We start from the raw sequence: 25,779 nt of genomic DNA, 5'->3' as shown, positions 1-25,779 counted from the left end.
CGGTTGTTGTTGTTGTTGTTGTTGCTGTCTGTCCCCCACAACAACAACAATAGTTGGTTTGTTTTCTGCTCCAGAGTTGATGGAGCGTGTGAGAGAGAGTCTAGTGGAACGGGACTGCCGGGACAGTTATGACTTGCGATTACACAACAACAAACGACAAAGTGCGTCCGTCATCAGTGGCGATGATTCACGGCGTTGCGGATTTCGTGACACGATGTTATTTCCGTCCATCTCTAAATATTTCACGCCCACGGGAAACAAGAAGAAGAAGAAGAAGAAGAACCCCCCTAAAAAATGTCGTCGTGATATTTCCAAAGGTTGGCACGAGCTCATCTCTTGGGCTGCCGGCCCAAACCAACTCCTCCCTGATTCATTTCTTAGAAGATGTTGTGTGCGGTGTCTCGCCCACCTGCTGTTTCCCCCTTCCTTTTTGAGGGGGGGGGGGGGGGGGCAAAAGAGGAACAACACCAACAACACACGGTGGAGATATCCTCTATTTTTCTTTCTTGTTATTTTCTTCTTATTTTTCTTATTTTTTCGCATTTACAACCGTTCCATCTTTGTCACTTGTTGCCTCGTCTATACCTTTTTGGTGCGGTGGGGCGCGTGCTGGGGAGGACGATGGGAAATGGGAGAAGAAGAGGAATGGCGAGAAACAACAACACAACACACGTAATCTTTCACCCCTGATGCCCACCTCTCTTCTTGTTATCTCCACTTTTTTATCTTATCCCTCTAGACTCTTTTTTCTATTTCTTCTAGAGAGAAGGTCAACAGCAGGTGGTCAACACGAAATTAGGTTCAAGTGAACGTGGGGGGAAGAAGGCAGAAATATTATCGCCGAAAAAAGTAATAGGGGGGTCGATAGGAATGTCCAGCAGATCCGACTGGTTGGACATTTACGAGCTGAGCCACCCACCGTTTTGTTATTTTTTTTGTTTTTCTGGCGGGCTGGACGATATGGGGCAATGAAATGCTTCCGGCCGTTAGAGGGCCAGCCCCACTTTTCCTTGTCTTATCTCTTCTTTCTCTCCCTCTTGTGAAAATATGATGAGGATTTGGAAGGGGAAAATGTGATTAGAAGTAGATTGGCCCTTTTATTTCATCCCCAATTTTTCCTTTTTTCCTTCTGTGTAGACCCCCCACCCATGGAGCCCAGCACGTCATCCTCCTCCTAGTCTCTCCTAGTCTCCTCCGACGAGATTGAAAATAACCGGAGAGAACGAAACTAGAAGAGAAGAGAGACAATAGACACAATTGTTGCCATGGGAGACGCAGAACAGAACATCGCCTTGAAATGAAATCACATCCGTCTGCTGTCGCAGTTGTCCTCCTCTTCTTCCTCCCGCAGCGTTTGGAAAAAGAAAAGAAAATAAAAAGGACGAGAGGTACGACAAGGAGCAGCCAACGAGGGAGGAGCTGCGTCGTCTCGTTTCACGTGATTTAGTCGAGTCGACTCAGTGTCAAAAAAGTGGAAGAAGAAGAAAAAGAAGCCCAAGGTTAGACGAGAGAGAGAAAGAGAGAAGGAGCATAATATGTTTTGATGTACAACAACAAGAGACAACAACTCTCGGCTGGACCCAGAGGCAGCAGCAGGAGGAGGTACACCGGGAGCAGAATAAGGTGCTCTTGCGTGTGCGTGTGCGTGTGTGTGTCTGATACACGTTCGTGTTGCTCTTCCAAGGCCAAAAAGAAGAAGAAGAAGAAGATGATGATGATGAAGGTAAAAAGAGGATGGACAACATGCAAAGAGAGTCCGTCCTCCTAGACAGTCGGACCGGACGGCCGACCCTGAAGGCAACAAGAAGAAGAACTTGTTGCTAGCCCACGAGACTGCTGGGGCTTCGTTGTGTATTCACGCCTGGAGCGCTGCCGAGTCTATCTACATCCATCCCCGCCTGTCTTGTACTTGTATCCCCTCTCTCCTAGCCAAAGAAGAAGAAGAAGATTGTTAGCCCAGCTGTGTCTATCTGAAGATGGCGCCGTGTGTTTGAAAAACAAACGATTGTAGGAAATGTACGAAATGGCCTTACGACTATTTTTGAGAAAAAACAATCGGGGTGGTAGAAATTTGGTTAGATTTAAGTTTTGTTTTCGGGATAGAAATGCTATTTTTAGGCGTGATTGTATCCCCCCCAAAAAACGAAATGAAGAAGAAGGGGGAATTAGTTATGCCGATCACATGGCAGACACAAGACAACACAACTGCACGCCCACCGATTCTTCTTCTTCTTCTTCTTTTCATCTCTTTTTTTTTTCTTGTGATTTTCGGTGTTGCCTGTAGGGGCCGATTGTCTGCTCCTCTTATTATCTCTCCCAGCTCCTGGTAGAGGAACAACCCGAAAGAAATAATGATCACATGAGAAAGAAAGAAAAACCTCTGCGTGTCTCTTTCTACCCTAAACAAAAGTTCTCCACCTTTTGTTGTGAATAGAATCAGGAAAAACTAAATCTCCCAGTCAGGTAAAAATGTGTATAGTAGCTCCTTATTTTAGATTTTAAAATTTTGTATTTTTGTTTCAATCAAAAGAGCTCCGGGGTTGTGGACAACGCCCATCCTGGCCGTTTCTTTTTGATTTTTTGTCTGATATTTTCAGTCCCAATGGTCCATCATCATCGTCTTGTGTGTGTGCACATTGGAACGGGCGTCAAGGTGGACACAATGATGATGAGATTTGTCGGATTTCTCTTCTTCCCAACCGAAAAAGAAGAAGAAGAAGAAGAAGAAAAGATTATTTCTTTTCTTTTCTTTTTCGTCTCCCGTTGTGTTTTTCATTTCCCATCCGCGCGCGGTGCAGTCAGAGATGATCCATCCATCCATTTGAGCAGATATATAGAAAGAACTTACTACTACTACCAGCAGCGATAACTGGGCGATCCGCCGCAAATCAGCTACCGGATGCTGCAGCATCAGCAGAAACTATTAATTCTTTTAATAAATCTTCTTCTTTATCTATTCAATTCATTCAGTCGGGATGGTCCGTGGAACTTTTTTTCTTCTTTTCCATGTCCGCCTACCTTTTTTTTTTATTCTCCAGCAACATCTTTTTTCGCTAATTGGAGGGGAACCTTTTCTGTCCGGTAGGACGGACGCCGGGGTTTTCTAGACCTTTTTTGTCATCACTGCGTGTGCCATTATGGCACATGGGGGAACTGATCCTCTTGTTGTTGTGGGGGATATTAGACGCCCAACACAATGACGTCCCATTTCTAAAAGACCCTGACAGTCTCAGCAGCAACCGGGCCCGTCTTCTTCTTTAATATCTCCCACCTTATTTGGTGTTGTGTGTGGAATATCATCGAGAGTCCTTAACGTTTTGTGACGTGTCATTGTCCCCCTTCCTTGGTTCTTTTCACGTCCGCAGCTTTTTTCCGCCGCATCATCGAGTGACACGAGCGTTTTTTCTTCCGTCAAACAAAAACGGACGGACGGACGGAATAAAAGTCTTTTTCAAATATAAAAGACAAAATTTTACTTGTCGATTGTTGTGTCCGTTTCCCCCTCCCGGCTCTATCATTGCACCTTTCTTCTGTTGATTGGCTTCAAAAATATTGAATTTCTATGAAGATGATGATGATGATGGTGTACGTAAGTATAATATTTAAAGTAATCACATGTATAGACTCGGCCAGCAGAGAATTTCGTTCTCCAAGATAATTTGAACTTTCAATTTGGGATTTTGGAAAATTTGATAAAACTGGGACACAACAGTAGCGAAAAGCCATTCTCTCCTTTTATTCTCTTTTCTGTAGAAATTTATTGTTTCAAAACTATTGTCGAGCGAAAGAAAATGACGTTTTATTTCTAGACTTTGGAGGCTGGCCGGCATATTATATCCAGTAATGAGATAACACGAAAAACTTCTTTTCTCTCCGGCGCAGTTGAGCTTTTTTTGGTTGGCGCTGGCGCGGCCGCGCGTCCGTCCAATTATACCAACCAGACAACAACAACACCAACACCACTCGACTTGTTTTGTGTGCTGTTGTTGTTGTTGCAGTTATAGCCGCTGGGTTAGTGCTCCTTGACAAGAAGAATGTTGCATCCATCCCCACTTTCACTGGACGGCAGCAGCGTCCAGCAGCAGCTCAACCGGCCACTTTTCTCATCGCGTGCGCCAACGGGGTCGACATCAGAAAATGGGGAAAAACAAACAGAAAAATCGTTCCATTTCCAGATGGATGGCCAACGTAAGAGAGTTTTTGGAACGCCGAGAGTAGATGATGGAAATCTGAGTCCAGGCCAGGCCAGTTCAGGGATGATGGAACACAGTGGCCGAGACAAACACACGCTAGAGAGAGAGACGTACGTACGTGTTTTTCAAAAAAATAAAAGACAATGGCGTCTCTATATGTAGATGGGCATTGACAGTCGTTTCTTCAAACCAAACTGGGAGTCATATCCCCTTTTTTCTTTCTTTCTTTCTTTCTTTCTTCTCAATCACGCTCAAAACTCCCGCCGGGCTTCTTCTTCTTCTGTTCCAGTGGCTCTCCTTATTTTTATTCCACAGCCAGAAAAAAACAACTGGAAATATTCACAGAAGAAGAAGAAGAAGAAGAAGATGATGATTATTAGATGATATTTATAGAGTCGCCTGCGGACACCGTGGTGGTTGGTGGCTGGTGGAAACAAAAGAACGTCGTGATATTTATGTAATCAGCGCGGGGGGCTCCGACCCAGGTATACTGCAGGACGTGAGATGGAATTGAAAGAAGATGTGCCTCTGCGCATATTTTTTAAAAAAATGTACATTCCCCCCACCCCCAGCAGCAGCCACCGGCGCACACACGTATCTGCCGGGCACATGTATATAACAGAGACTACTGGTATATAACAAGAGGGTGGAAAAACAATGGGCCCTTGTTTTCTTTCTCTACTTCTGCTCAGCTTTTGTTTCTTTTTTGGGGGGTGTTAAAAGGGGAAGCTGATATTTCCCTAGTCACGATTTCCCTCTCTCTTGTTTAGGTTGGAAGGGGGGGGGGAGAGTTGTTGTTATTCCATCCATCTTGAGATTCCAGCAGGGTTGCTGGAACATGTAGGAGAGCGAGGTGTGTTCTTCCACCTGCCCATAAGTGATGACGTATGGCTTTTCTTCTTTTCCCCCCTTTATAAGTTATACGACGGGGGTTGTAGGGTCGAACGGACCAGGTCAAACGGCCGATGCATCTTCTTCTTCTTTCCTCCTGGAAAAATATCATCGACTGAATATTCAAAAAACGCCCAGGGAAGATGGAAAACAATGCGAAAATAAAAACCAGAATGAAAAACTCTCCGGTCGGTTAGGAGAGCTCCCGGTGAGTTGGCAAATGGAAAAACAACGATTCGCCGCTGTTGTTGTTGTTGTTCCAGGAACAAGGAAAAGGAGTTTTGCGGGAGTCATTCACAACAAAATGAGAGAAAATGAATTTTTTTTTCTTTTCGGTACATCCAGAAAATAATTTAAAAAATAAAATAAAATAAAAGTTTTGTGTGTTGGAAGCGAAACGAATCATCCTGTAAGAAACGAATGAACCAACAAACGGGAATCACGCTTTAATTGACTGCGTGTTGTTATTTTATATTATTATTAGATATAAACTAACGGACGTGTATTTAAAAAAAGCGAGAAACGAACACCCAAAGGTCCTTTTTTTAAAAAAAATAAAAACGCGCCAAATGGAGAGTCTGAAGAGATTTCTCCCATAAGTTTGAACGAATAAAATCCAAACGTGTCGCTGTCGCCTAGTTGAGAGCCCACAAAAGGATTCTTTTTCTTGGAGGGGGGAACACATATTTTTGTTATTTATTTTTTTAGTGGCGACCATTTGAGATTTTCTCTCAAAATAAGGAAGGAAAAGACGGACAAGTTTGGAGAGAATTGAACTTTTTAAGAAAAAGTGTCGCGCGCGTTCTTCAAAAGATATATAACCCAACCCAACTCAGGAAAAAAGATGTCCAGGAATAAGTTGTAGCGCGCCGTATAAATGAGTTGTAAAAATTTTTTAAGTTTCTTCCTTGCAGAACTATATATATATATTTTTTCGCTCCTCTTGTATTTTTATGACATTTGGGGAATATGTAGAAGAAATAACTGACCGACCTTCTTCTTTTGACAAAAACACAAAGGGGCAGGTATATATATTGGGGGCAGCTGCTGGACACGAGACCTTCTCTCCGTCGACCTTTTTTAAACCAACTAAAGAAGAAAAAAAGCCTACGATGACCAACTGTGTGCCAAGGCTTCTTCTTCTTGTTTCCCTTCTGTTGGAAAAACTTTTTTTCCCTCTTGAAGAATCACAGCTGCTGCTGTTGCTGGACTAGGACGACGACAGTCAGTTTTTAAAACCCCCCCGCCATAATAATAGTAACCCAATCTCCCTTGTATATATACATTTTCTCTTCTATCTTCTTTTAGGTCTGTGGCTATTTTGTGTGTCCAGCGGAAGTTATTGATTTGACTCCCTCGACCAGACTGATGCGATGAAGCTACAAGTTTCTTTTTTTCTCTTTTTCGGCTTTTCACGTCAACCGTCTATAGTCTTGAACCAAAAAGGACAACGGCAAACACAAGAAAAGAAAAAACCACTTGACTTTTTTCCTTTTTCCCAAAAAACGGCAGCAGCTGTGTGAACTGCCATTGGAATCAAGAAGAAGAAAAGGAAGCGAGAAAATTGAGGTGTCGCCATCTCCATTATTATATACATTTCCTTGTGTCTTTTGGCCCTTTTTTCTCACGGAATCGATTAGAGAGCCCCGGCTGCCGTGTGTACACTATGAGCTGCTGTGCTGTGCTGTGCTGGCCGCAGGTATAGACACAACTAATAAACATTGTCGTCTCTCTCTACTATACAACGTTCACACAACCGACCGAGTTTGGAACCTTTGAAAAGGTTGTGCGACCGTGACCTGGCCCGCATCATGTTCTCATAATCACCGAGAGAGCAACTTTCTCGTTATAGATGTACACCTTTTGGTAGCAGTAGACTAGTAGTAGTAGTACGGTACACTTATTCCCATTCTTTTCGCAGCAGGGAGGATCTATCTACAATCTGCTGGCGGATATTGCGTCACGACAATTCAAATGGACACACATTTTTCCATATGAATCACGTCAGCAGCAGCAGCAGCTACCGTGTGGTCGCTTTTCTCTTGTGTGTGTGGACGTCACGGATGACTTGGCTTTAGCACATCGTCGACACACTCACAGAAAAAACCGCCATAAGATTACGACAAGTATAACCGCCACCGCCGTTCGTGTTGTTTTCCTTTTTTTTCCTTTTTACACGAAACCCGCAGGTGATGACGCGGTCGGCCGAGCGCGACATCGGCCGTCAACATTTTCTTTTTATTTCTAAATTGTTTTTTTCTTTTTCTTTTATGCGGGAAATAGATATATATATATCCAATCGTGTCCTCATTTCGTTTTGGGTTAACCCCCATTGAAAGAAAAAAGAATTTGATTATGTACCGATATCTATTTAGGCCTAGCGGTCGTTTTCCTTTTTATTTTGTGGAATCAAGACTCACGAACGGAATGAAAACCGGAATTTTTTTGAAGAAAATTTACGAGACGTGGACACCCCCAACACGATCCCAGATCTTTTTATTGGTCGTCAGAAATCTCTCTGAATTTTTTTGAATTCTATATTTTCGGTGGTGATCAAAATTGGTAAGGGGGGAGATCCACAGCAGGTGCTTGTCTCCTCTCTCTCACCTGTTTCGACCTTATCTGGAAGAAGAAGAAGATGGAAGGAAAGAAAAGAAAAAGAAATCTGTCGTTTCTGTTTTTCCACCCCAACTTGTTGAGGATATGGCGCAGATGGCCAGCGGGGGCATCCAGAAATGAACCAGACACACTTCCTGGGTTCTTTCTGCTGACAAACTAGAACAAACCATCAACGTTCCTTTTTAGATATTTACAATCCACCAGACACAATGGATCAAATTTCTATAACCTCCCCCACCAACGTCATTTGCTTTTTTCTCTGTCCAGAGTTCATCAAAGTCGATCGACACGCAAGACGTCCATTATTACATTACCCGATCTGCTGGCCATCTCGGATGGCTGATCCCCTCCGTAAGATGAGGATTACCACTAATCAGTGGAATAAGAAGAGCGGATGCTCCTCCTCGCCTTTCACTCTTGTCCAGTCAGTGAAATAAATACCATTGTATTTGATTTTTTTTTTTTTAATAATTTAGATTTATTCATGTAGCCATTTAAATGGCCTTTTGGCTCATTAAAAAAGGGAAAAAACTGGACTGTACAAATGCTGATGGCGTTCCAGGAGAGTTCTTAAGGTAGAAGATGGAAACTTTGATTCGATTGGCTGCAATCGGAAAAAAGAGGGCGGAGTTGTCGAGAGAGTGGCTTTCGCCATCCGGGGTCTACCAGCGCCATCTTTCTTTTTTTATCAACCCCCCCTCTTACACTTTTCCCCTTTGCGCTCGAGGGGGGATTGTTTCGTTTTTCGTTGTGTTGGTCGGCGGTGGCGGGTCAGTCGGTTACCAGTTGCCGTGTCGGTTAGTCCCCCCCACAAACCACTCCGCGCCCAAAAAAAGTTTGGCTGAAATTTAAAAAATAGAAGACACATTGGAAAAACAAAATTTTTCGTGTGTGTCAAGGATTTGACGCGTGTTGTGTGACGTGATTGGTGATTTGGTGTGGCGCTCATTTGAATAATTGGAAACTTGTCGGCCATTTTTGTTTATTTCTCAGTGGATGAATCGACCGAGCCAACCGTCCATGTGCGTCCAGTGAAGTGGTGAATTACCATCAAGGGGGGTAATTGAAAAAACCGGTGGTGCCTATTAATATTTATCGTGAAATTAAAGACAATCAACTGAAGAAGAAAATTTCATCAACTTCACAAAATGGATACGAAGCAACGACAATTTGTCCTTGGTATGTTTTTCTATCCCCCCGAGTCTATTTCCATTTTTGAATAATTTCTGTCCTTCAATTCCTTTTTTTTTCCGTTGAATCTCCCACAAAAGACGAAAAAAAAAAAACCTTTTTCCTACCTGTGTGTGTGTGTAATTAGTGTGTGTATGCTCGAGATGGCGGGAAGGTGAGGGGGGGAAACAACAAACAACAAAAGAGAAGAAAAAAAAGGCCCTCAGGTAGTTGCAGGTAGAAAAAGAAGTTGGTTGTTTCTCCCTTTTTTGGAGGTCACAACCCCTTTTTTGGGTAGGGGGGGATGAATTTCCTGTAGAGAGAAAAAAAGATAAAATGTATTTTCTTATCTTTTTTCACCTTATCCTGGACGCGTCTATGACATCTTCCTTCTCTCTCCCCCATGGACACTCCAGGTGGAATTTCAATAGCAGACGAGATAACGTATTTTTTTTCTTCCTGGAAAGATGGTGGTGGTTGTACACGTGAAATCTTTTTTAATTTAATTTTATTCTGACGCGTCCATCTATCGACTGTCCTTCACCTGTTTATGTGTCGTTCGTCCCCGCATGATTTCAAAATGACCCGCAACTTTCTTCTCTTGTGGGAAGAAATGGCGAAATTTCTTTTGGGAAATCTTTTTCACAATTTCGATTAGTTTCAGGAAAGTATTCAAGTAGTTGTGTAAGTAGCAAAGAACCCTCGGGGGCTCTTGTCTGTTTCTCTTCTGGTAATAACTCCCGACATGGAAGGTTCAAACGTACACGAAGAAGTGGCGTGTGTGTAGTCGTCATCATCTTCCACCAAAGAAATAAGATGGGCAGGCTCTCTTATTCTATTCTAAAAATGTATTGTTGTTGTATGATATGCCCCGGGGATGCACCAAGGGGGGAGAGACTGGCAATTAAACGTGTGCGGATGTGAGGGGGTTGCAATTGCGTGAGAACCGGGAGCTTTTTCTTACACCCTCGGATGATGATGACATTCCCATATTTTTTTGAAAAGTCTTATTTTTATTACGAGCCTCGTAAAAATTTGGGTTTCATTTTATGCATCGAAAAATTCAATTTGATTGCAATAAAATGCGGCGGGGCCACTTTCTCTCCTCCCCCCCAGTCGTACGATATCGAATTATTTTGTCAGCGGTTTTTTTTCTTCTGGATGTTTAGGGAGTCCTCTTGTTTCTCATTTCCTTGTGTGTCTGTTGTTGTAGTCAGTGGAAAGGTAAGAAGAAGAAGAAGAAGAGAATCAAATGAGATGCCGAGGTCAAAGAACCTCCGTGGCCCCTCGACACATCTTTCCCCTCCACTTGAATATTCTCCTACAACAACACAAAGGAGGAGGAGTTTCTACCTCCCCACCCACCACCCCCTAGAGGGAGGTGGAAGAAGGGGAGTTTGATGAATCTACCTGGAAGAGAGTGTGTGTGTCTTGTAGGAAAAGAAAGAAAAAAGGTTCTTTTTCTACCTTCCAGGTATATGAAAATGGAAGAAGAAGAAAACATATTTTTTCCTTTTAAGACAAGAAAACCTGCCAGACCAGTTTTTACTACACTTTGATGTTTTGGAACGATTTCTCTCCCTCCCTTTAAGGCATTCAAAGTTGATTGGATTTTTCTTCTTTCCAAGGAAAAAAATATTAACTTTTTCTCCCCTCTTCATCACGCGAGGGCTTTTCTTTCCCAAAAGGAACAGACACAACATTTTGCGGTCGTGAATTTGAAAGAGAAAAGATGGCGGAAGTGTGACCTGAATCTTCTTCTTCTCCAACCCACACGCATCTTTTTAAAAGAATATGAAATATTTTAAAAAATCTTAAAAAGATGAATCATTTTCTCTATTTTTATTAAAAAAAAAGGGGGATTTGGTCACGGTAGCGCCGGTTTTTCCCTTTGGTAAAAGAATCGACGATGATGAAAGTGACTCATCACAAAACTTGTGTGTAATAGGCCAGCAGCAGCAGCAGCCAAAAGTTCCGTTGATTTTCTTGGGTTTAGAAAAGAAACCCGGGCCCTGCCTTTTTTTAAAAGTTGTACCTGATTTGAATCCCCCAGCCGTTGGGATGTTATCCGCGCGCTCGGCTTAAAAGCTTCGACACACACAAGTTGTGGCCACGAGCCAAAACTCCCGAGAGAGAGAGAAAAAACGGGAATTTCTCAAGTTGTTTTGTCTTCTACCCTACAAGGAGAAGATGGAGGACCTCCTTTCTTTCTTCTTCTTCCTGAATAACATTTTCATTTGACCTCATCTTTATTATTGTTAACTTTTTCGGATGAAAAGAAATTGGCCAAAGGTCCTTTCATTCATGTGGCGGCTGTAACTTGAGACTATATTCCCCCCCACATCACGGAAATATTTGACGTGTTGTTTTTTTGAAAAATTTGTGGTTTTATATGACCAGGTAATTCGATCAAAAGGAAAAGTCTAGTAAAGAACACGACACTGTTATCCGTTGGGAAAAGAGACATGCGATATCATTTTGGGGTATGGTGGTCCTTTCCCCCTCGCCTTTTTTCATATAAAATTTCGTTTGATTCGATGTGGGGGTCGTCTGTTGATTTATTTTGAGAAGAAGAAGAAGAGAAGACGAGAGACTGGAGGGGACGTGGAGGAATGTTGTTGCTTCGGGACCCGATAGCAGGTCAACATTGCCCTCGGGGCGTTGCTGCTCTCTCTCCTTATTTTTCTATTCTTCTTCTTCGTCTTAACACACACACGCGCACCTTTTTTGGCAACTTCCAAAAAAAGTTGTAAATTTTTTCAATGGACCCCATCGGCGGCCATTTTTGTTTGAACGATCCCCGGGATGATGTTTGTCTTTCTTGTGACCCGACAACGTGTGGCGACATCACCTCAAATGGGGTTTGGCTCTTCTTCTTTTACACGGTGCATCGTTTCTTAACTTCTTCTTCTTTTGGGAGAGAATCGATGGCCAATCGGCACAGCCTGGGCGTTTCTGTTGCGTTGCGTGTGATGGCCCCCTTTTTTTGATTGTTCCTCCTTTCTTCATCCAGATCACGAACGAACGTTTTTATCTGCCTCTTCTTTTCTTCTCCCGACCGACCGACCGTCTGTTGTTTAAATGAAGGCTCGTCGAGCCCCATAGAGAAAGAAGAAATTTCCATCGGTTATTGGCGTCTAGGAAATTGGATTATTCATCTCATCATCATATCCATTGGGAAGGCCAGCAACAACAACCGAAAAAAGAATAGATTGCTGTTGTTGTTGTTTGGGGCTGTGGCGTGTTTTCGTTAATAAACGAAATGGCGACCCGAAACGCGTAAATCAAAACGGTCGAATGGATCGTTAAAATAAGAAAAGAAAAATAAGAAAAAAGTTGTTTCTTTTTCGGGAGAGAGAAATAAGAAAGAAGTTTTTCCATTTTTAGAATTTGCTCCCGCCCCTTTTATTTAAAAATATGATTCATTTCCATATTTGAAAAGAAAAAAATTCACCTGTCGAGAAGAAGAAATGACGTCCGGCTCAGTTTCTTATTTTTAGATTGTCCCTGTGAGTCGAGGCAAAAGTGCAAATGTCAGTGGGGGAGCGTGTGAAACTCGGCCGTCCATCGGCCAACCGGAGAAACGGTTTTTGACTAGGGAAAAAACAAAATAAAATAAAGAAACGTGTAGTTAAATAAAGAAATGCTTGTTATAACTATCCCCCCTCTCTCTCCATTCAGTTTTTCCATCGTTCACCGCTAGACCGCCAAAATAATATCAACCGCATCCGGTGGACTTTTTTTTTCTATGCGTGTGATTTTCGTTTCTTTCTTTCCCCCCAACCCCTCGACGTAACCCAAAGGTAAATACTCGCTCTCTCTGTGTGTGTACACACATATTTTTCCATTGAAGAAGAAGAAAAAGAGTAGGCCAAAAGCGCACGTAAGCAACACGCCAAGTTGCGTCCTCAATCCCCCCTTAAAAAAAATGGCGGCGGGGACACATCTTTCCCTGTCCTCGATACTTTTTACCATTTTTCTTTTGATTGTTTATGAAAAATATTATTATTATTAAATTTGTTATTAATTTGTGTTGTGATTTATTATTCAACAGCTTTTTTGGTGGTGGCGCTGCTGGCGGCCGGTGCCTGGACTGTGGACGTTCGAGTCGGCGAGGACGTGACGCTCGAGTGCCGTTTCAATCCGACGCTGATGGACAAACGTCACACCTTTTACTGGATTCGGGCCAACATTAAAGAAAAGGACAACGTCGCCATTGGAGAGTCGCCACTTGAGAAAAATTACAGGTAAATCAAACATTATATTCTAAAAGGAGAAAAGGAGAAATTCCTTTTTCTACCTGCGTGTGGGAAACGTTCCAAAAAAGCGACACGGGATGGTTTGGGGATTGATGATTTGGGGGGGGATGGTCATAGCGTATACATCAAAAGTGTGGCATTGAAAAAGTCATCCGCACTTTTTTACTGGGAAAAAATTTTCTCTTCTTCATGTCCCTATTGACGATAGAGAGAAGAAGGAGGGTTCTCAAAGGGAATGCATTTATAATGTATGAATATGATATTTTCAGCAATGGAGAGAGAGGGGCCAAAGGAATCCCTATACACTACACACAAGATCGAGGAGGAGTCTGAAATCTCATTTTTTTAGTTATCATAGACCAGGTGTTCCACTGCCCTCGAGGGTTGAGAAATGATTATAGAGGCCACCTTCTTCTCCAGTTTTGCCTTTGAGGGAATTTTCTTCTATCGTAGGGGGGGAGATGAATAGATAAGAAGTAGAAATTACCAGATAAAAATAAATATATAAAAGTGGAATGTGCTACGATGATGATTGGATTTTGATTGTTTTTTTTCATCTTTTCATCATTTTCTTTTTTTTTAAATTACAGAATCAGTTTCAAGCCGGCCGAGGGCCAGTACGACTTGTTGGTGTCTGGCGCCACTTACGATCGCGACAATGGCCGTTTCGAGTGCCGCCTCAAGGAGCAAGGCACGGGAATTGAATTGCACAGCCAATCGGTCGATTTGGTCGTCTTGGTCCCGCCGTCGTCGCCGCAAATCAACCCCGTCAGTCCCGTGGCCGTCGAGGGACAACCCACCGAATTGGTTTGCTCCAGCGCCGGCGGCAGTCCCGATCCCGTTTTAAGGTACGACTACTAGACAATTCGATTGGGAAAAATGTGCAATTCAATCTCCTAAAAAATCTAACCTGCTTATTTGATTCCAGGTGGTACCGGAAGGGCGAAGCCAACCCGTTGGAAGGTGCGATCATGAAAGCGGGCGGAAGCAAAAGTGTGGCCACACAGTCGACGCTGATTGTGCGACCGCAAAAGGAAGACGACGGCGCCGAGTACCGCTGCGTGGCCTGGAACAGAGCCATGGACACCAACGACAAGAAGGAAGCCAACATTGTTCTCGCCGTCAATTGTAAGTTTTATCCGCCCACCCTTTTTCCAGCTGAAGCCACTGGAATTGCTGATTTTTATTCCTGTTACTCCCAATCGACGACTAATCAACTGGAATTTATTTCGAAACAGACGCTCCCAGGGTCCGTGTCAGCCCCAGCCCGTTGAATGTCGAGAGGGGAGGCTCGGTGCAGATCCAGTGTCAGGTGGACGCCAAACCGGCCGTTTACAGCGTCCGCTGGACCAGATCCGGTCGATTCATCGCCACCAGTTTCAACCACACGCTCAGATCCGTCAGCCTGGAAGACGACGGCCTCTACGTTTGCTCGGCCGACAACGGACTGGGTCAAGTCGGTGAGGCGGAATTGCAGCTGGACGTTCTCCATCCGCCCATGGTGACCATCGCCGAGTCGCGCAAGGAAGTCGACATCGGTTCCAGCGTCTCGATCCCCTGCAACGTCTCAGCCAAACCGGCCCCGACTTCCATCGAGTGGCTCAAGGAGGGCGACGCCCAGTTCAGATCCAACGGACCCGTTTTGCGACTCAACCGCGTGGCCGCCGCCGATAACGGCCGCTACCTTTGCCGGGCCACCAACATGATTGGCTCGGCCGAACGATCTGGCAACGCCACGTTCCATCTGCTGGTCAAACACGAGCCCGGATCGGCCCGCATTTCTCCCGAAGAGCCGATCGCCGTCGACGAGGCCTCAATCACGTTGACTTGCGCTGCCGATCCGCCGGGCTGGCCTTTACCCCAGTACCGCTGGTGGAAGGCCGGCGCCGAGACGACCATTTTGGCTTCGACTTCGGAGCTGACGATTCACGTGGCCCGTCAAAACAGCGAGGGAACGTATTACTGCCAGCCCAGCAACGACCTGGGCACGGGCGGTTCCAGCTACGTCAACTTGCGCGTTTTCCAGCCGCCCCGCTTCATCGGCCAACTGCCACCCGTCTTGCAGAAAAAGGCCCAGGACGCTGATTTCAACATGACGTGCTCTGCCCAGGGCAAACCCAAGCCGTCCATCACTTGGCTCAAGGACGGAGTCGAAATTCTGCCCGGCAGCAGCTCGGGTGCCTACGATTTGGCCATGGACGAGTCGGAGGGTCGCAACGCCATCTTTACTGTCCGCTCGACACTGCGATTCCACGGCTCGGAGCGGCCGGCCCTTTCCCAGCTGACGGCCGACGATCGCGGCGTCTACACTTGCGCCTTTGAGAATCAAATCCGCCGGATCGAGTCGACTCTGACGCTCAAAATCGAGCACGCCCCCATTCTGCTGGACCACCACCCCAAAGTGGCTTCCAACGTCGGTTCGTCCAGCGTCCAGCTCCTGTGCCAAGTCCAGGCCTACCCTCGCCCCAATTTCGAGTGGTCCCTGCGCGACGTGCCCATCATCGGCAGCAGCAGCGGCGGAGCGGGCGACAACAAGTACGACATGAACGTCACGTCCATCACCAACACGGCCAACGGCAACGACATTTACCAGGGCGTTTTGCGCATCAACGACGTCAAAGATTCCGACTATGGCGACTACACGTGCAAAATGTGGAACGCTGAAGGTGAAAACGCGGCGGCCGTCCGTTTGCAAGCGACCAGCGCACCGGAAAAACCCACCAATCTGCGCGTTGTCCAGCCGGGCTACGATTCGCTGACGCTCGAATGGGACGAAGGATTCAACGGCGGATTCGAAAACACAATCTACACGGTCCTCTACCGGTCGGCTTCATCATCTGGGCAGGCCGGCAGCGAGTTGGCAGCCTCTGGCCAGCAACAACAGCAAGAAGACGATTGCCAATACGCCAACCCTTGCGTCATCCGCGGGCTGGAGCAACTGCAATCGTACACGTTCCAAGTGCGGGCCGAGAACACGAAGGGAAAGAGTCCGTTGAGCAACGCCCTGACGGCCTCGACCGTCGTCGACCTGTCGCGTATCCCCGAGCCCAAACAGGTGACGTTCGAGCCCAAAACCAAGACCATCTCGTTCAACGTGGATTCCCAGCTGCCGCTGATGGCCATGGTGGAGAGTCGCGTCGAGGGCAACTGGGAACTTTCGCAAAAGATTTCGGTCCGGTCGCCGGTGAGTCGCGAAGTGCTGGACCTGGTCAAGGACGACGTTGACGACATTCGACTCAAACTCTGTCTGGAGATGAACACGACGCTGTGCAGCGAACCGGTGGTGGCCGTGACGGGTGACCTCATTCAAGAGCCGACCAAAGCTCTGACTGAATTGCCGGCCAAGTACATGGTGGCCATCATCGTGGCCTGCGTCGTTGGCTCTCTGGTCTTTGTCTTGTTCGCCATCTTTTACTGCTACCGTCGACGACGTGCCCAGAAGCTCAAGAAGCTCCTGGAAATGGAAAAGGCTCATTCTGCCCGTCCGACCATCACCCAACAGCAGCAGCAACAACAACAGCAACAACAACAGCCACCGCCACCTTATTACGCCGGACTGGAGAACAAGGGACGGGACCAGAGTTTGATGAACACGAGTCACGGCAGCATGCTGGACGACGCTGCCAGCAAGAACGCCCTTTACGCCACCCAAAACGGTTACGGCTACGCTGTGGCCAGCGCTCAGAACAATGGCGGCGGACACGCCAACGGCGGTGGAGATTGGGTCAACATGGCCTACACGGAGCACAGTTATTCCAATTCCAACAACGGCGGCTCGGTCAACTCACAGGATTCTCTGTGGCAATTGAAATTGGCCAGCCAAAATGGCGGAGTCAACGGAGGTGGTGCCGACCACCAACTGGGCAATGTGCCGGACGGCAGATCGTACCACTACGACCCCATGACCCACGGTGGGTACGGCGGATTCGAGGACTATAGCCACTACCCGCCCAGCAACGGCGACGACTACCTGCAGCGCAACAATTACGGCGTCGTGGCCGGCGGCAATGGCGATCCCTACGCCGCCGTCCACAAAAATGGCAAACGCATGGAACACCTCGGTATGTTTTCGACTTTAATTTATTTAAATTGTACTTGGAAATTGGCATTTGGGAGAGCGTGACGTTGACGTTTTGTATCATTTTCTTAGAATCGACATATCACAATGTGAGTGGCTTGCCCGATCCTTACATGGAGGCCGAACCGGAGGAGATGAAACAGCACCAACAACAGCAACAGCAGCAGCAGCAACAGCAACAAATGGCGCCACCTCAGCAACATCATCTCTCGTTTGATGAGTCGCTAGAGAGCGGCTATTCAACACCCAATTCACGGAATCGCAGAGTCATCCGCGAGATCATCGTCTAGTAGACCCATAGCAGAAAGAAAATATTTAGTAGACAATTTAGTTTTTCTTTTTTAAAATTCTCCCTTCAACCAACCACACGAGAACATTACCCTCGTCAACACATCATTATTTAAAAACAAATCAATGACATCCATCGCCGTGTGCCAAACACCTCGACCAAAAGGTGGTTCTTTCTCGACAATCTCCATTCCATTTTTCGCCTCGTTGGGCGAAAAAGTTTCGTCTTTTTTTTTTTAAAAGGGAAAAAAAAATAATTCGAGTTCGGATTGTGATAGGAAAGGCTCAAATTTAAAAGAGACACGTGAATTGCCCCGCTGGCCTGCTGCTACATTTGTTTTGTCGCCATTTTGATCTCGCTGAAAGAAAAACAAAACTTCATCCGTGGACCTGGTCCTCTCAAGTAGGGTCTAACACAAATTTATACATAAAATGAAATTAGAAATTCTATTTGATTTTTTCAAAAGCGATGTGGGACTACCGACAACAAATTTTCCAAAATTAAAAAAAATATGAAAAAAGTAAAAAATAAAAAAATAATTTTTGTTTTATGTGGCGACTGTGGAACCGTCGCCGTCCCTAGTTATATATATTTTTCTTTTGTTTTTTGATGACTTTTCTTTAAAAATATTTTTTTTTGTTTTTTCGACCATCAACTATCGATCATTGTTGTACATAAGAACACACAACCCCCTGACGTTCTTCCCCCCCATCTCCCGAGTGTTTTAATGTGTTGTTGTACATATTAAGACGACGAATGTTGTTGCAATCCAGCAGGCGGATTTAACAAAAATGAATCCGCTGGCTAAGCTCTGTACTTCTCGATGCATGCCAATTATCTTCCCCGGGAACAGCGACGCTCCTCGTTCAAAATTTGTGTGTGTCTTTTTGTTTTTGTGTGTGTGTCTTTTTTCATTTGAAATTTAAAGAGTGAACAATTCTAAAAAAAGAAAACGGATGATCAATGCTCAAAATTGCTTCCTTCCATTGTGAGCCAAGTGCTGCTGCTGTTTCTCTCTTCCCACCATTTTCTTTTTGACACTCTGTTTTTGATCTTGTTTTCTCTATTCGTTTGTGACTTTTTTACGTTGTTGTACAGTTTTTTTTTTCTATTTGTAAAGTTGATTCATACAAAAAAACACGAATAAATGCTGTAGAAGCAAATTTTGGTTTTCTCCTTTCAAATTGGAAAATGTCGAAGGCTGGTGTTGATCGTCGTTAAATGAATTCCAAACAATTAGCTTGAAGCTCACGAAACTTCCGTGTGAAATTATTGGATATGGTTTCCTTACTATTAGTTGCATTAAATCCATTAGTTGTTTAATTATGCCCGACCATGAAAAAGGAGTGACGCTCTAATCATTATTCCTCTTGTCGCTCTCAAACAACAGCAAGGTTTGCAAAAATATACTTCACAGGAGTGGACCTTGTTACAACAATACGAAATCAACTGCCTGTTGAATTCGGAACTTTATTATTTAATTAAACAACCCTGAGAAGACAGAGTTACAACTGAGAAGACAGAAAAGTTACAATTGGCGATATCAAATAGCTGAAATCCGATGATAACAGCTGATTTCCTGGTCATCTGACAGCTTGAAATATCAGACGTTCGTTATATAAAAATAAAAACATCCGAGCAATCTATCTCGGCGCCCACCCGCCGCTGAAGATGAACATTTCTTGGAAATGGTTGGCTCAATGCACCTGGCGAACGAAATAATCGCCATCTCGTGACAGAGATGTAAAGTCTCCGTCTCCAACCTAATCCCAGTTCACCAGATCGTTTGCCTAGCAGATTAGCGTCTCCATGGATTAAAGAAGATTACTGCTTGCCGGATGAGCGACATCGTTTCTTGCTTGATGACCCGAGGCTATTGCAGGAACTTGTGTTTCAAACTAGTAATCAAATGGGAGTTTAACATCCCATGATATAAAATCAAACTTTTTAATATTCTGGTATTTAGAATAAAATTTTAATCGAAAATTTCATGACGGAAGCAAAAATTTCAATACTTTGAAAGATATTTCTACATTTGTTTTTTCTTAAGTTGGAATATTTTTGTTGTTGTTTATTCCAAACACTTTGGCCACGTGGTCGCCACTTGCAATGTCAGGTTCGTCCTTTCTCCGCAGTGCGGAGATTTAAGTATCAAACAGTAGTGAGCAGTCGCCCTTGAGCAGTCAAATGTGCTTTGGCCAAATTATGTTGTGACAGACATTCGTTTTGACATTTTCCTACAGGATAACTAAGGAAATGAGAATTCGTGATGCTCGAGCAAATTACTTACTTTTAGAGAAAGTATCACGTGGTTTGTTTATTGTGTTTCCATTTATGTGTTTGCCATCCGTCTGGCAAGAATTTTTCGTGATCTTTGGATTAAAGTGCGATTGACTTCAGGTGTTTCTAACTTTTCTAGACTATCAAGTACCAACAGGTAAGTTGTCTTTAAATAATTTGGTTAGAATACCGTGTGTGTAAATGTTTAAGCTTCTAGATAAGATAAGATCACCTCCACTTAAACTGGCTAAGCTTTGAATTAGGATGTAAAATCTCAGCATGCGTTCCTCTAATAATTTCAAGAATAATTATTTTGTTTTTTTGACAGTAATGTTTCCGCTTTCTTGCCACTACACAATTTTGTATTTGAGGATTTATTCTATTTCTTTTGTAACTATAGGTGTCAATGGCATTTGTCGCTTTGGGAAAGATGACATCAAACACCCAACTCAAATCCCCCCAAAACAATAGGCTGCTCGATAAGTTATCCCGAGTTATCGAAAATCTGGCCATATCCTTTGAGCCCGAAACTTCATGTGAAGAAGGATTGGCGAAAATTATCCTTGCACTATCGAATTTCTCTTCGGTAGACTACAGAAATCAAGGCGAGCACTCAGCAGCAATTCCTCTGCCTGATTTGGCTTCTCCGAAACAGGTTCGTTTGAAAGTATTTCTTTCAACAAAGTTTTATATCCTAACCTGGCAAATGTTGTAATTTAACAAGCCGGAAATACTCAAAAAGTTCCCCCGCGTGAAATTTAATTTCACCGGTCATGGCAAAAAGGCGCAAACTTTTTCAAACGCCAAGGGTCGGAAACTTGATGAGTCTATTGCGCGATTAAGAAAAGCCAACAAGGAACTGAAGAAAAAGTTGAATAAAGCTAGACAAGGCAAGTAATTAATAATTGCTTTGAAAGCCATTTGCAAATGTTGTATTATACAAGTTTTTATAGAACTCAATTTAGGGCCAAAAGCTGACTTTGCTAACGCTTCGAATGAGGTAATATTCATTTATTCCGTTTTAGTAGCTTAAAAAACTTTGAATTTGATTTTTAATTATTGTAATTAATTATTGGTTTTACTGCAGACTCAAGAAGATGAGTGAGTCACTGGTGACAAAATTTAATTACGCGATTTCATGGATCTTTGTAGGCACTTATTTATTTGTTGCTTTGCACTTTGCAGGTGTTTGAATCAGAGGGTGAAGGTTTTTTTCATGAGCCTGTAGTGTCTGGTAGAGATGGGATGCAACATTTTCCAATCGATAATTCTAATTTCCCTGATCCCGTGCCGACCAAATCGTCAAATGTAAAGAAAGTTTTTAAATGCGACGTTTGCCCCATGGTAATAACAGCTTGCGTTTGTGTGACTTCACTTTTTTCCCACGCTGGACTAAGATTTTAAATTACAGGAATTCACCGCGAAAGGAACCCTTGAAAAACACAAAATGAAGCACGCCCATCCTTTAAAATGGATTGAATGCCAATATTGTGAACATGTTAGTTAGCATAGCGAAAACTCAATTTCTTGTAGCTTACGTATTTTTATTGTGCACTCAATGTTTGATTTCTAGAAGACAGTTTATGCTGGAAATATGATACGTCATTTAAGGATTCATGGAAGTGCTGGTGAAAAGCAGCAATTCAAATGCGACGTTTGTTCTAAGGTAAATTAAATTATCATTTTGTATCTTTTTTCCCTAAACAAGTGAAATTTATTTGTAGAATTTTTCCCGGAAAGATCATCTCAAATTCCACAAATTAGGTCACATGACTCCTCAAGCTTGCCCTTTTTGTGATCAATATGTAATTAGTTCAGTGTTTCACATTTTCTAAGATGGAACTCATCAGAATATTTATCTTTTAGCAAACACCTTATCCGATTCGACTGACGCATCACATTCGAATGACCCACAACAAGTAAATTTCAGAACCGCAGTTCTGCGTTCGTGAGAAGGTGCATAGCGAGAAGTGATCAAGATTTCAAATAATGGTTTATGATGCTTCATAAATGACACATCCGCTAGGAGATACAATGCAATCTCTCATCGTCGTCTGCTGTTAACGGTTCCTTTTTTTTTAAATTTAGTCCGTTTTTACTTCTTAGCCATCTCAGTCGTATCAGAAGTTTAACATTTGCAATTGTTTTCCATTTTCTGGGATTTTATTTTACTGATGGCGGCCTCAATTAAGTTGGATCTTATTTTCCAAGCAGTTGACACATACTCGGTTCCAAAACTGAAGCAAGTACGTGACAATTATGGATTGAAGACAATCATGATCATTTTATCCAAATGCTGCAACTACACAATCTAACGCCAGTGCAACTAGCCATCACAAAGAAAATTTTTCATATTGCCAAGTGGTGTGCAGGGCAGTTTAAAGAAAGCTTCATGCTCAACTAAGATAAGCTTGAGTGCTCAATCGTGATCTGACAAGATACTTTCTAATGACAAATTTCCAATAATTGAACTTTGTTTATCGGTTGAAACTAAAACTCCACATTCATCGTCTTGGTTAGAGTTTGTTGCAAATGTCCTAAAGACCAGCTCAATCACTCAATGCAAGAAAGCAGTATGAGTGGAATTGATTGGTGCCTTACTCATCTCTCGGCAACTTTAGCACTTAAACAAAGTTGGGAGTCTCAGCACTGAGTGGACTGCAAAGCTGGAAAGATTCTATGGCCCCACAACTTTCCTTATCTGATGGTGACTTGGCTGACTTCAATGTATGAAACTTTTCGAATTCATGCACTGTTATTGACACAACGAATCTTGGACCAACTCAATTCAGGACTACCAAGCAGACCCTACTTATTTCATCTGAAAAGTCTTTTGCGGTATGCTCGTGACTGTAGTCTCCGTAATCAATCTTCTCGTGCAGTCAACATTTACCTTCTCATTTTGGAACAATCTCACAATTTTAATCCAAAGGCCATCCTCTTCCAAGTGTAAAGACATTTTCATCGGTACGCTTCATCTACTATTAAAGTGCTTCAGCAAAATGGAAAACGAACCCGCTTAAAGCCCAGGGCGAGAAGAATTCTCTGCAGCCAACCTGTATATATGGTTACGGATTGTTATCACATTTTGCACAGTCACAGCGAAAATTTTACAATAGTATATTAATTAGCATCTAATTTAACGCCTCGTTTCACGATGTAAACATGGGCGACACTAGCGACATCTGTTGTTCTATTTCCGGATATTTTAGATAATTTTTAAAATTCTTTGTATGCTTTGACAGTAGGTCCAATACGTGACAATAGAACTCCGATAATTTGAGCTGCGACTGTGCAACCAACTTCAAAACTCATTACCAGATGTCGCTGGTGTTACCATTGTTGTTTTTGCATCGTGAAACGAGGCAAAATAGGCGAAACAATTAGATGCTAATTAATATACTTATATTCCTGTGATTTCATATACCAAACTGAACTTCGTAACTTATGAAGGTTTATCTTCACCTAATTTCCTTATTTTTATACTCTACCAACTTATTTCTTCAAATTCTAGATGCATACTGTCAGTCATTCCAGAAAGTTGACTTAGCACTCAGTCACTTTCCATCTTAAAGACCCATCATGTTGTCAAAAGCCTAAAACTCATGTGTGGAGCTCACATATCATAGAATACAAATGTGTGGAGACAAGGTATTTCCCCATTATTGCTACCACACCAAACCAACCACCTTACTAATAAATTCAGCACCAGTCACCCATATGATAAAGGTAAGCATCAATATAACCTATCGCCACGCTACTGCAATACTTCATGACACTTTCTTTAACATCAGGAAATTTACCTCAACCTAAGGAGTAAGGCTGTTGGTTGCTGTGATTTCCATTTTTACGATTCTTTATCATGAAAACTTCAGTGTGCTTGTTAGTACTATAGGTAATGATTGAAATGCTTTATTAACTGTTATATTTTCAATTCATTAATGCAATACACTTTTTTTTTTACAGAGCACATAATAGATCCTTAAGCCAATGATGACCTTTGTCCATGAAGGAAGAGGGACATCCAGCAACATTCTGCTCCATCCTTATCTTCCCGACGTACGCTAATTTAGCTTCACTGCTTTTGCTGCTACAACTTGTCTAACTTCACCGACGAGTTGGAACACTTCAGTGGTCGCTACCCTTTGCTGTTACACACCTGCAGTTACTCACCACGGGATTATGCCCAGGTACCCGACAATTGACTTACTTTCGTAGATTATCTACTAATATTCTAGTTGCGTTAAACTCTGTGTCTGTGTAATAATTCCAAAATCAGGCCCTTCTTGCGCGCAAACAAAGTTTTACTTGGACGTTTCTTTTTTCTAACGCTAGAAGGCTTTTTGAAAATTTGCAGCTGTCAAAACAGTCAGTTTCAGTTACTTTGCACATCTTTTTAAACATTTATTGGCTGTTATTTTAATGAAATATTTAGTGATAACTAACGATAACTTTAACTATTCCCCCAACAAAGCTCACTTGGTAGATTTTTAAAAATGTGTTTTTTTTTCTACTTCCGGTTTTCCCATTTCTGTCAGTAGTTTAGTAAATATTGATCTGACGCACAAAAGAACCACATATTCGTGATCCTCGTAAAATGTGTGGTAAAGTTCATGTTCTGTTTTTTACGTACGCGTACTTCCGGTTTCAAGAATTTAAAAGTGTATATTCTCCGACTTTGGAGCAACGACATATAGGAAATAAAATACAAAATGGAAAAGAATAAAATATGGCGAATCATAGTGTTGCGAATATGAAATGGAACTAGTTAAAGGTAAAAAATTGTGGTAAAACAACATATACACGACATGTAGGAAATATAATACAAAATGGAAAAGAATAAAATATGGCGAATCATAGTGTTGCGAATATAGAATTGAACTAGTTACATGTAGAAAAATGGTGGAAAAACAAAGACTAGTGTCACGAAGGGGGTGATTGGGCCTGGGGTTCTTGCTCTGCCGGTGTTGTGGGGTCCTGGTTCGGACGGCAGATGTGCTGCCTGGCAATTGCGAGTGATCCCTTGATGGCCAGCAGGCGAGTGTCTCTCCTGGTTGAGTTCCAGGATCGGGAGGTAATGCCTAGTGTTGTTGCTATGGCATCGTTTGAGGTTAGCCAAGATCCCAGTGAGCCGACGACGAATGGGATGGTTGTTGTAAGTGGAGAGTATTTTCGCACCTTTTCATCGTGCGCCAACTGCAGGTTCTCCGGCTCATCAAACGGGATGGTGATGTCGATGATGACGGGTGGTTCGACTGAAGTAATGAGGAGGTCAGGACGGAGAAGGGTACCGTCGTAACATTTGTTCACGCGAGTGGTGTGTCCTGCTCGTGTGAGGGTGGCGTTGAGTCGAGTGAGCACCGCGTCGTGCCTTAAGGTCATGCAGGGAAGGTTGTTGGGGCAGGCATTGAGGACATGAGTGGTGGTCTCAAGTTGGCGACCACACTTCCGGCAGCTCTTGTCGCTCGGTTGGTATCCAGGAGCTCCATGGAGAGGGAGGAGACCGAGCCTGGTCTGATGGATGAGCTCCCAATCGTCGAAATTGAGAGTTGTTCTGCACGATATGAGGCGGGCCATGTCGGATGATTTCAGCTCGAGCATGAGTCCTTTGGCCACGACTCCCTGATGGGGTGCTGAGCAGAGGTTTGATGTGTGTCGGCTGCGGATGACGGAACGGAGGCCCCGGACTGCCTTGACCGAGGTTGTGGAGACGTCGTCAGCAACCAGTAAAGTTTTTGTGTCGTCGCTGGATACGTCAATCCTCACCCTAAGTCTTTTGGCGGCCCGCCTGGCCCTTGACCAGGTATTTGCTCCTGTGCTAGCGAAGCGGATGTCATAGAGACCCCCAGTTTGGGAGCCTGAGAGGTAGTCGGACAGTAAAGCGGTGGTTGGTTCAATCTTTAGGGCGTTGTAGATGTTTTTTGAGGCTTGCGCCCTGGCCACTGAGCTGACGACGGCGTCGGAGCTGTCAAGAAGTTGGGCCGCCCGTGCGATTGTCCA

At 43.6% G+C, this 25,779-nt stretch overlaps 2 protein-coding genes and 3 long non-coding RNA genes across 6 annotated transcripts; all 5 read left to right on the top strand.

The window, feature by feature from the left end:
• Nucleotides 1-1,987: 1,987 nt before the first annotated feature.
• Nucleotides 1,988-7,563, top strand: LOC124342978. Of its 2 annotated transcripts, XR_006919054.1 has the most exons (3): nt 1,988-2,463; nt 2,531-6,938; nt 7,006-7,563. It is a non-coding gene; the product is annotated as an uncharacterized LOC124342978 (long non-coding RNA). The 2 variants fall into 2 exon arrangements; XR_006919053.1 differs by having other exon boundaries at nt 2,531-7,563.
• Nucleotides 7,564-8,454: 891 nt separating this feature from the next.
• LOC124342561 (protein turtle homolog B-like) lies at nt 8,455-18,285 on the top strand. The gene is made up of 6 exons (XM_046795553.1): nt 8,455-8,882; nt 12,928-13,120; nt 13,723-13,980; nt 14,061-14,260; nt 14,371-17,193; nt 17,283-18,285. Exons 1-6 carry the CDS (start codon nt 8,852-8,854, stop codon nt 17,498-17,500), a joined length of 3,723 nt encoding a protein of 1,240 aa, XP_046651509.1. The 5' UTR covers nt 8,455-8,851; the 3' UTR covers nt 17,501-18,285.
• Nucleotides 18,286-19,631: 1,346 nt separating this feature from the next.
• On the top strand, nt 19,632-20,687 carry LOC124342961. The gene is made up of 3 exons (XR_006919031.1): nt 19,632-19,936; nt 20,180-20,434; nt 20,504-20,687. It is a non-coding gene; the product is annotated as an uncharacterized LOC124342961 (long non-coding RNA).
• A 49-nt stretch (nt 20,688-20,736) lies between these two features.
• On the top strand, nt 20,737-21,828 carry LOC124342886 (zinc finger protein 64-like). Its single transcript, XM_046796092.1, has 6 exons — nt 20,737-20,779; nt 20,965-21,123; nt 21,191-21,277; nt 21,353-21,445; nt 21,504-21,584; nt 21,646-21,828. Exons 2-6 carry the CDS (start codon nt 21,025-21,027, stop codon nt 21,700-21,702), a joined length of 417 nt encoding a protein of 138 aa, XP_046652048.1. The 5' UTR covers nt 20,737-20,779; nt 20,965-21,024; the 3' UTR covers nt 21,703-21,828.
• Nucleotides 21,829-23,355: 1,527 nt separating this feature from the next.
• On the top strand, nt 23,356-24,096 carry LOC124342985. Its single transcript, XR_006919062.1, has 4 exons — nt 23,356-23,508; nt 23,574-23,674; nt 23,746-23,969; nt 24,059-24,096. It is a non-coding gene; the product is annotated as an uncharacterized LOC124342985 (long non-coding RNA).
• The last annotated feature ends 1,683 nt before the right edge of the window (nt 24,097-25,779 follow it).

This window comes from Daphnia pulicaria, chromosome 6 (assembly GCF_021234035.1).
Source record: "Daphnia pulicaria isolate SC F1-1A chromosome 6, SC_F0-13Bv2, whole genome shotgun sequence".
Taxonomy (NCBI): Eukaryota; Metazoa; Arthropoda; class Branchiopoda; order Diplostraca; family Daphniidae; genus Daphnia; species Daphnia pulicaria.
This window is presented reverse-complemented; position numbering and strand designations above follow the sequence as displayed.